The sequence below is a fragment of the Neolamprologus brichardi genome, chromosome 6 (genome assembly GCF_056152115.1).
Source record: "Neolamprologus brichardi isolate AB-2024 chromosome 6, ASM5615211v1, whole genome shotgun sequence".
Classification (NCBI taxonomy): domain Eukaryota; kingdom Metazoa; phylum Chordata; class Actinopteri; order Cichliformes; family Cichlidae; genus Neolamprologus; species Neolamprologus brichardi.
In genome coordinates, this window is record NC_142109.1 from 32,169,192 (window position 1) to 32,180,655 (window position 11,464).

Genomic DNA, 11,464 nt, shown 5'->3' on the forward strand with positions numbered 1-11,464 from the left:
ATTGAGGGGTATAGTGACAAAAAAAGACCCACAGGCCCACAATAAAAGTATTAAAACCAACATTTTCATGGATAAGGAAGCCTAACAAGATAACCAAGAGATGAGAAACAAATTGGATGATCACTTATTGTTTTTAGTGTATTTTATAACTGATTTAATTCACAGGTCAAAACCGACCCGTTAACATAAGAGATGATAACAGAAAGCTAACACAAGAGGAGGGTTAAAGAAGTCTCTGTGAGACTTTTTGAACATCGTATGAAGTGCACATAATGTGTGAATGCTGATAATTAGATGAGACATTATCGACTCCACCTCCTGCATATTAATGTTACAGTATACAGTCAGTCGGACTTTGACAGCCCGATCACAGTTTGTTGTTCACAGTCAAGGTAAGGTCTTCTTCATAGTCATTATGAAACGATTGCACTGGGCTGAAAGTGTCAATTTAAAGATTGCTTTGTTTAACCATTTTATTTTTTTATTTCATCTACACAGATGTTTATGCTGTGGCACTTCCTGCTCCTGTGCTGGGCTTGGAGTCCTCCGTGCCTTCCTTCCAGCGTGAGCTTCATTGGTACATCAGAGGAGTGTAAAAAGGCTCATTTCATCCCCGGCTACAATCTGGGTGGAGAAGGTTTTGACATTGTCAAAATGGAGAGGAAAGGAGCCTCCGTCATCGACACTGAAACGTGGAAGACTGGGAATGGCTCTTGTAAGCTGCAGAGAAACCCCTTCATGAAAAAAGAAAAGCAGAAGGTGCCTGTTGCTGTGGTGGACTGGAGAATCATCCCCATGTGTGATTTGAAGGTCTACAGCATAGTCTACGACTCCGTTGAAAAGTTTGCCAATGATTCTGTGTCAGCTGTCTCCAATGACTGGGAAAGCGGCCTTAATTTCTCTGTAGACGCCACTCTGCCTTTTCAGCCAATTTATGGAGGTTCCCGGTCAAAAGAATGCACCTTTGCCATGCAAAAGTCAAAGAAAGACCGCTACACCTTCTTCCGTCATTCTCTCTCTTGTAATGTTTACCGGTGAGTTTGGTTTGCTCTTTACCAAATGTGTATGTTGCTTAACTTGGAAATCCTTAGCTTGAATTTTTCTTAAATCTATAGCAAAAGCAGTTAAAAAGCAAATTGGTTAAAAAAAGACAATGAATTAACTTTTTCTTTGATTGAGATTTGAATTAAGAAGTTATAACCACTGCTTGTGATCCATGTCTTTTACAGCTACAGACTGGCAGCAAAACCTCCACTGACTCATGAATTTGAATCAGCTGTGAACTCCCTTCCCGCTTATTCACAAAAAACAGAGGAATCGTATCGCATTTTGATCGATACCTATGGCACGCATTACATAACACAAGTTCTTCTCGGAGGAGACATGAAGGCCATCACTGCTGTCAGGACATGCGAAGCGACCATGAACGGCCTGTCAGCAACAGTAATCAATGATTGTTTGTTGGTCGAGGCTTCGAGACGCTTTGCTCATTCTAATAGCATTAAGTCAATGATGCAGTACTGTAACTCGATAAAGAAAAAGCTGTCCGTGCCAAGCTTTAGTGGTAAATTTCACGAGCGGTTCACAGAGGTCACTGGTGGAAACATCGATGGAGCTGATGTACTCTTTCAAGCGCAGTCAGATGCTTCTGTTTATAAGAAATGGCTCAACTCACTAAAAACTACCCCTGATGTGGTCCAATACAACTTAAAGCCACTGCACACCATACTGCCAACTAATCATTCTGCCATTGCTGGACTGAAGTTGGAGGTGGAGAAGTACATTAAGAGAAATGCTCTGCTGAAAAACTGCTCAGAAACCTGTAAGATTGGCCACAGAGTGAACAAAAGAGATCCTTGTGCTTGTGTCTGCAGCAGTAACCAGAATGTCAAGGCAAACTGCTGCCCTGCTGGGAAAGGCCTCGCAACATTGAAGGTGTTCAAACTTTATGCAAAGGGCCTGTATGGTGACTGCTGTACTAAGACAGATGGTTCAGTGATGGTTAAATATGGTAAACAGGTAAAGCGCACTGCCATTATACGGAACAATGATAATCCCAAATGGTCAGAGGTATTTGAGTTTGGACCCATCAAGCTCAACGGTAAAAATAAACTAAGTTTTATGGTTTATGATGAAGACACATACTGGAACAGTGATCTGCTTGGCAAGTGTTCGATTGACCTGCGTAGCGGAAACGTGACCGAAAGCTGCATGTTTAAGCACGGCACCTTCTTCTTTTCATACAAAGTGGAGTGTGCGCCAAATCTCGGTGGTAGGCTTTGTCAAGATTACGTGCCGATAACTTCTAGTCCCTTTTTGACGGAGGCCTTCGCCAACAGCTATGAGATGCTTGTTGTAGAGCCAGGAAAGATTTATGCTAAAAGACTGAATGATGATACCGAAATCTGATTTTTCATTAACCTTTGATGTTATTTCTTTGCTTTTTAATTTTGCTTTGTGTTTTATGTAAAAACATATCTTTGCGATTCATCAAATGCATTCACAGGCAGCTTTATGAAAAGGATTGTTGATTCTTTTTCAGAATTTTCTTTGTACTATCAATGTTACAAAACCTGCAAATTAAAGCACCGGCAAAGACAGCGCTGCTTTTGTGTGATTTGTCTTATTAAGTGCAATTATTTCAATAATATTGCCAGATCACAGCTAAATGTTTTTATTAATAATAGCACACTAACTTAATAGCCTGCAGATGGGTCTTGTTTTAACTGCTTAAGCTCAGCATTGTCTAAAACAGTGTTGATCACTGAATATGTAGCCAATATTTTCCATAAACTGTGTCCACAGTCAAGTTACAATGCCCACTTTTTTTAACATAAGAGAGTGGAGCACTAAGTTAACAGCTAAGGCAAACAGGCCTAGTAAAACGCAGAGTTACAGATAATATAATACAATATTATGTTATTATGTTAAAATATGTATTATTATTAACATTAAGCACTAGTTATTAGTTTTGTAAGACTCGTTTTGAAGCGGAATATTTTATTTTCTAATATGTATTTAAAAAAATAATAACTGTGCATGGTTTCAAACCAAAGTACTTCATCTATAGATTTTATTTCATCACTACATACTACAGTATTATTTTAGTTATTGTGGTAGGACTCGACTTAAGCGGTCAAAGAAGTGCAGGAGACTGATGCTGTCCAGTGTAGCAAGTGATTTATTCACCATTTTGTGACCCAAACAATATTTACAAAGAAACAAATAAGAAACTCAACTCTATAATTAACTCAGTTCAAATAAACATAACTGAACTTAAATCAACGGAAATTAAGGTCAAACTGCACACAGCTACACTGACCTGAACCTTTTCTTGAAACACCTGAGTTCTTCTGCTTAAATAGTCCACTTAACCAAACAATTTCTCCTCTGGACTATTCCATTCAGTAGGTAGGTAAGATGAACATGATTATATTCAAACCTCTACTACTCCTCTTTACTGGCAACATGAACTTTGTGGTGTAATCAATACATATTACAACAATAAATCTATTTCTTCATAAACCCTCTAAAATCAACTTTATTAAATTATAAGAGTTCTTCCCCTTCTGCACTTGGTCTCTTCCTGTGACCTCAAATGAACCCAGAAGGTATAAAGCAGAAAGTAAAACTACATTTCCTCCTACAGGTAGGTAAGGTAAGTTCTAAACAATACAAATTAACAGTTGAAATAAATAACATGTTAACTTAACAAACTTGTAGGGATTGATTTAAACCAAGATGTTATATTATATAATCTGTAAAAGTGCAAAACATAAACAAACCCGGGATAGTAGATGTTTGCCTATTGCAGATTACATGTGAAATATGGTTAAATCAAAACAAGAATGTTAACTAAGAATATAGACAAATGGTCTTCTCACCCACTTTGTCACAGTTATTATTATTGTGGATTAAATATTTTATGTCCATTAGCTGTGCACTTTCTTCTATAAGTATATGTATTTAGGAAACACCAGGAATATAAAGAACATAAAGTATAATCTAAAACCTGTGGCTAGCAACAACAAAAACAACAGATAAAACACCTGAATGCACACAATTATAGCCAAGACCTCAGACATCAGTCGTTAGACAGTCAATACTTCCCTCTGCTGGACTGAACCGGTCACTTTGACATGTGTTTCTGGACGTTAGTGCTTCTGATACAGCTCTGCCTTCCACAGTCACGGTCTGCTTTGTTAAATGTTCCAATGCATCAATACAACCAGCATTAGGTCAACTGTAGCATCTATCTGTTAGATTGAATCCCTTAATTAACAAGTTCAAGCGAGACTGAGGCTGCATTCTGATTGGCTTATGGCTCCTGTTGATTACTGAGAGGAAGTAACTAACAATAAAAGGAACGGATAGGCTGATATGATCAGGATATTTAAGACAGCGTACCAACCAGTGTTAGGTTACAGGTTTATTTTTCTTACTGCATTCAGAATGTCTTACTGCGTGTGAAATAAACAAAGACTTAGTTAATAAATAAAGACATGTTTACAACAAAGACTGTGTTAAAATATTCAGTAAGAGTCTGACAGGCTTCATGGCATTTGGCTTTTTTACACAATGACAACAAAACATTTAACAAGTAAATCTAAACAGGTTCATATTAGAGTTAGTTCTCATACTGTGCTCAGCTTCTTGGGTGTTTGTGTATGTGTGTTATGTAGTAGAATAACACCTTTCTCTATACGTTTGCTACAACAGTACTTAACCATCGTTAATATGACGTCTACGGTATTTGTACATTTTTGCAGCCTGTTATGAGATGAACTGCAGTTTTGACACTTCCATGTTGGCTTCATTTTTCAGTCTTGTGGATGCTTGATAACTACCAATATAACTGTCCCTCAATCCTAACAAACAGGCTTGAAAAAGAATCAAGAAAAAATAAAATAGTAAAAATAAAATAAAATATCAGCTTTGTGGTGCATTAACTTTTAAATATAAACCATCCTTTAATGTTAATACGTAACATCAAAGACCATTTTAAGCCTTCTGTAAAAGAACTAATAAAGCTTTTTTGAGCTTTCTTTTCCTTTACAGAGCATCGTCTCTACAATCTTTTCATCTTTAAATACTTAAAATAAATAAATACAAAAATGTGTGAATGCGGTTTGTTAAGTATAGACAGATTACACTTGCAGACGTGACTCCTACTTGCACATATAAATAGCACAGATACCAGCAGCTTTAGCCTGTTACCATTAAGCAGTCAGGGCAGGCAGTAACCTCTGTGCTGCAGGCTTTGAAAAAGACTGGGTTTCAAGGACTACAATTGTGTGTATTCAAGGTCCATCAAAGCTTTTGCACCGTATAGAGTAGCAGCATGCATCAAGCGTGCACACTCTGTGTTGTCCTCGGTGCTGACAGTCATAACTTCAGAATCTAAAACATGAGGCGATGTGTTGCCACTGAAGCAACTCCCCCCATGGGAAGTCCCTGCAGGGACCAAGAAGCTTTTGAAGAATTCAAATTGTCTTCCTGTTTCAACCAGAGGTCCAAATGAAGCTCTAGGGACATTGTTTTACCCCAAGAAAGTCCCTGATCATGTCGCAGTATTTGAAGGATCAGGAACCTTTCCCGCTAGGGCTTATAATGTTGAATATTTCTAGGCAACTTCCCACTATATGATTTTGGAGCTAGCGTGAGATGGCAAAGAACGCAACAGATGCCTAAAAGACCGTTTCAGCATTGGTGTTTACGCTGTGGTGCAGGAGTCAGCTAAACTGGGATGGACTGTTATCTCAGCCCACTGCAGATTTTATATTTCAAAGGTGGTGTGTTTCCATGTTTTAGGAACTGTTGGTGGGTTTACAGACATGTATACCATTACACAGATTTACTTTGGTACATTTTAATTTATGGCTATTTTTAGACTTCACAACACAAGCACTGCTTGCCCTGCTTGTCTTAAAGGAGTGCCACAAGAATATGTAGAATAAGTACCTTTTAAAAATATATTTGCATTGCTGAACAATAACGAGCAGACCAATAGATGAAGAGGTAAAACCAGAAGCCCGAAGAGTCTGCCAGTGCACATCCCGATTCATACAATATTTCCATATGTTTTGGTTTTGATAAATCTGTGGAATTAAAATCCCTATTTCACACTCTTAAGTGCATGGTTACACAAATCAAAGAGTCAGTAATAAATAATCGAATTATTTTATGCAATCTGATCAGGACTGCAAGACAATACAGAAGAAAAAAATAAGAAAACAGGAATTTATTTACAAAAGCAGTTCTCACAGAATGCAACATTTAAATGTTAAACTTTATGGAATTAAATGGATATTTAGAGAATGGTACAAATGGTAAATTTGACCTGCATAGTTTGCCTCTTCATAACAGTGGGGGTGAGTTTTGTAATCTACCTGGTGAGCTACCTGGAAAGCATCTGCTTGACACAATCCTGCTTCATGCCATTGAAGTAGACGTCTTTCCACTGTTGGACCCTTTTTCATGGAATATGTGACTGAGATTATTGCTCGTACAAACCATCCAAGAAGTATTTCAGTTAATGTGGTGAAATTCTCATATTTTTATAATACATTATTTAGCAATTAGTAAATAGTAATGTAATTAGTGCTAACTACAGCTGATATGTAACTTGCTAACCAACCTAAGTGATATTAGCTGATAAAAATAAGCACAGTCACAGCAACATGTAGGTTGTCCACTGAAAATTTAATTGGTTCAGATTAAATCCAATTTAAATCAGTAAACAGTTTGTATTATTAAGAGTAACTATACTCATGTTTCTTTGAAACGGGTGATGGTCTAATATCATTTATAAAATCTCTTTGTTTGCCCACAAACTCCTCCTACAATCAGAACCAAGCACATGAGCTCTTTGGTGGAGGTAAGATGAGGAGTTGAGTAAATAAAATTAGCACACAGGTATGTTTTAGGACTGTGAAGGGTCCAACCTGTATCAGAGGTGATGATGGTGATGATATGTATTGTATTGTATATGGTCGTGTTGCCTAGTAACAACTTATTAATCCAAATCTAAAACTTAATATGATACAATGCTTTTTGAAGCATATTTTCATTTCATAACAATAGCATTTACCTAAAATTTAAATGGTGCACGATACATCATCATGTTTACTAGTAACCAACCACAATGGACTAAAATCACAGACCAAATGATACTGTCGAATGGGTATATTAGTATACGTAACTGACCATACATAAACGATGATGGGTTTACTGCTTATCTTTGTGAGAATCAGTGGATTTACTAGAGTGATACAATCATTCCTCTCAGACTGTGCAGATATTAAAAAAAAATCCACACAGTAAAGAAAATGAGTCCAGTCCAGACAAATACTTTGACACAGAGTTCATTACACAGTACAGTACTGTTATGTATAATAAAGGAAAGTACATCAAAGTGCTGAGATCTATACCTTTATCCTCAATTTCTTCGAACTTGCTATCAAACAATGACCCCTTTACCAGCAGCCATTATTCAGACTCACTCCCATTTCCAAAACAGGTCATCTTAGTTCTTCAACTTGACAGTCTCCTGCTGGTCTGGCTTATCCACACCCCATTCCTTCCTCCTTCCTTTGCTCTTAGAAGAAAAGAGACAGAGACGAGGGGATTTGCCTCACGGTAGGTAGCTGTTTTATGTGTAGCATATGAAAAAAGAGTTTTTTTGGTGAGGCTTGGCAAAGAGAGCCAGGAGCCCACTTGACGAGCAGCGGGTCTTAGAGCTGGATGATTTGTTTGGAGAAGCCCTCTCCAACCAAAAGGGGGATTAACTGCACACAGGTTCCCATGGAACCACAGCGAGATGGAGAGGGCTTGTAGAGGTCGCCACACCCCCACTTGACTAGATATGCATGCATGCATGTACACACATGTGAACAAAAACATAGATATGAACAGCACGCAAGAATTTGCACCTGTCCTCAAAGTACATTCCCATGGGCACAGAAACAGTAAGTAAGTAGGTGGGTCTTGTCTAGGCTGGTTTGCTGTTTACTTCACAAACTCTGGTCCTTCTTAACTCGCAGCGCAGGATTTAATATCTGGTCGATCTATAGTTAACCACAGTTAAACTTAGGATGGTTAAATAAAGATCCTGAAATGCATAAGTAAATATAATCAATTTCTCTTTATAGCTAAAATGAATCATCTTGCTTCTGAAGCCTGTTGTATTCGCCTCTTGTGTGAGATACTCTAAACCGACTAAACAGTAGCAAACATACTTTAGGTCCCAGTAGGAATTTATTAGGGAAAATAGAGATACAATTACCTCAACTAAAGAGGTTATGTACCTAGTTTGATTTATGTGTTTGTTAGTTTGTTTCACACAGTTAAAAACAAATTTGTGAGAAAATTCTAAAAGAATTTGAGTTTTTGGTTTTCTGTATTTGTATCCCGTATCAGAAATTTTGAAGAGACATTTTGCTTCATATTTTCACAAATACATCTCAAATTACAGTACAAAAAATTGGGAGAAGTTGTCTTCATGTTCTCTAGAAAATACCACAAATCATTCTGGAGCCAGGGAATCAGTTTATGGATAGTGTGAATGGATGTTTCATGCAATATAAAGCTGCTCTTGCTGATAAGCTGCTTCAGGTTTTATCATTATCCATCAATTTTTTAACTGCTTCTTCAACATGAATGAAGAAAATGCAATTAACCCAAGACAGCAGTCAAACTGATGTTTATTTTCTTCTGCAAATTAGCAAATCTAAAAATAGTTTTAGTTGAACATGAGAAAATATTTTTTTGTGATGTTATGTTCTAAGTTGAAGGCGTTGTATATGTTTTTGTTGTTCAAATTTAGATGATAAGGATGTAAACCTGAGGGGGTAGGGCTAAATAAGTATATACTTCTGCCTACTCCTTTTCAAACAACTGCATGGAATGATTTTATAAAACGTTGGTGAATGTATATGTTTGAAATAAAAAAGAACTGAACTGAACATAGGCGTCGCGGCCTATTCCAGCTATTCCAGCTAGAAGGTAGACCATAGACAAACTGCCTTTCCACTGCAGGGGAACTGACAACCATCACATCCACACTTATAGTCAGCTTTTGAATCACATGCATGTATTTGTAATGTGGGAGCACTCGGGAAATGCAAGCAGGCCAAAGAAGACAAGTTAACTTTACACAGAAAGACCCTAACCAACCAGGAAGTTTGAAATAAGAAATCTCGTCACTGTGCTGCTGCCTGGTGCTTTGGTGAATTCTTCCTCAGACTGTAGTGGCTTACTGGTCCTCTCAGGTTTTACTTAGTACATCAGTGATGCATCACACTATGGTATGATAAGTCAAAATGCCTGGTGCGGTTTTTGTTTGTTTGGTTTTCTTTTTTTGAAAAAAGCAAAATTTTTCTTTATATCCAGAATACACCCACCATGAGCTGTGATCTCCAGCATGCCCAAGAAGAATTCAAGCAAAAAAACAAAAGATGAATTAGTTGGTTTCAAAAACTTAGAGCTTGTGACCGAACTCTAGATTTCAGATGTCCTTTGTAATTCTAAATGTAATGTCTCTGTTTACAGTATTTTATGGCCCACACAGAGAAGCACAACATCCTGTGTTATTAGTAGTCACTTCTACTGTATCTAGCTGCACCTGCGAAATAAAAGTAAAATCACTCTCTTTAGTTTCTTGAATCTACGTATTTGGTGATTTGCTTTTTTTCTACTTCAATAAATATGCCTTTCAGTTGAGATAAAATATTATAACTTCTCACCTTGGGGACGAGGAACATTTTTAACATACTGCATACTCAGGTGATAAAAATATTGCAGATGGTCTCTTGTTCTTGAAATCACTTGGTCAGCAGAAGTGAAACAGTGGTAAGAGCTGTGCTCTTCTGAGTGGGACGAGTGCAGAAGCAATGTTCTCACAGCCTGTTTGCAGTAAGATGAGGAGGTCACTGATGCTCCATGCTGGTGCTGAGCTGCTGCCATCTGCTGGTGCCAAATGTATTTTCATTGTTTATGTACCAAGAATCTGAAGTAAATGTTTGGTACATTATCTTGTTGCATTTAAATTTAATTTCTTTCAAAAAATAATAATTAGGGTTTTTTTTGTGCAAATGAGTTTTATAGTTTTGCTGGAAGATTTAATCAGATAGCACACCAAGAAGGAGTGGTGTTGGTCTTAAACTTACTGCTGTGTAAGCTTATCAAAAAGAAAATATATATATACTTCATATATTATATTTAGGTAAAATTCATTCTGTATTTCAAATTTAATGTAACTTAAATGTTTTATTTTAAATTCTTTTTAAAGTACTTTGTTTAATCCTGTTAACTCAGTTAAAGCCAGTTAAAGCATGCCCTGTGTCTAACAAAGACGACATGTTAATACCATCGGTTTATGAAGCCAGCATGCAGGAATACGCCACAAATATGCGTGTTCGCATGTTCGTTCATTTTCCCAGTTGAGTTGGATTTCTTTCAACTAAAAAAAAGTGTATTTTAAAATTATTTCCATTGTTATGAAAATAAATAACCATGATTTACTTTAACATGTGTTAAAGACACAGAGCTACTTTCCAGTATGTCTGTTTTTTAAACTTAAAAAAAAAGTAACGTAAGTTGGGAGTTAAAATTATTTGATTATATGTTAACTATTTGAATAAGTTAGTTTTACTTGTGAATTTATTATTTATTTATTCATCTTATACTGCTGTAAGCTAAAGACAATCCCCTATATACAGTGGAACCCCAACTTACGAAATTAATTCGTTCCCGAGGGTCTTTCGTAAGTCGAAAATTTTCGTAAGTCGAAGCACCCATCGCACCTTTTGAGTGAACGATGGGCTATAGGCTAATTGCTAACTGCAACAACAATACGTTGTTCAAGTGGAACAGTGAAGAGCAAGTACGAAAGCCAAGGGGTTGTCACATGATTCGGAAGGCATTGTGGGCATTGTGGGTACTCTGGGCTCAGCCAATCAGAGCCAGCGGATTACGTTACGTGGGCATTTTGCCGTAACACGGGCAGAAATATTGCCATTAAGTGCCTTCGTAACTTGAATTTTTCGTTAAATGGGGTATTCGTAAGTCGGGGTTCCACTGTACAAGGGGAAAGTGGGGAGGAAGAACGTCCAGGAAACCATGGTTAGGGAGGTCAGCCATCTGCTGCCACTGGTTAGATAATCATAAGATGATCTTATTCAGTTCAATTCAATTTCATATTATTATAAAATGATAAAATAATTTTCTCATGCCAAATAACAACAACAGTTGCCTTAAGGCACTTTATATTGTAAGCTAAAGAAATGACACTGAGAAAACAGAAAAAAAAAACCAACAATCATATGACCCTCTATGTGCAAGCACTTTGGTGACTGTGGGAAGGAAAAAAGTCCCTTTTAACAGGAAGAAACCTCCAGCAGAGCCAGGCTCAGGGAGGAGTGGCCATCTGCTGGTCTGCTGCTTGGTTGGGGCTGAAAGGAGAAAG

General features: G+C 37.3%; 1 protein-coding gene across 1 annotated transcript; it reads left to right on the forward strand.

Moving 5' to 3' along the window:
- The first annotated feature begins 374 nt into the window (after positions 1-374).
- On the forward strand, positions 375-2,598 carry LOC102782243 (perforin-1-like). Its single transcript, XM_087842628.1, has 3 exons — positions 375-392; positions 499-1,034; positions 1,230-2,598. The coding sequence occupies exons 2-3, from the start codon at positions 499-501 to the stop codon at positions 2,407-2,409; spliced, it is 1,716 nt and encodes a 571-aa protein (XP_087698754.1). The 5' UTR covers positions 375-392; the 3' UTR covers positions 2,410-2,598.
- The last annotated feature ends 8,866 nt before the right edge of the window (positions 2,599-11,464 follow it).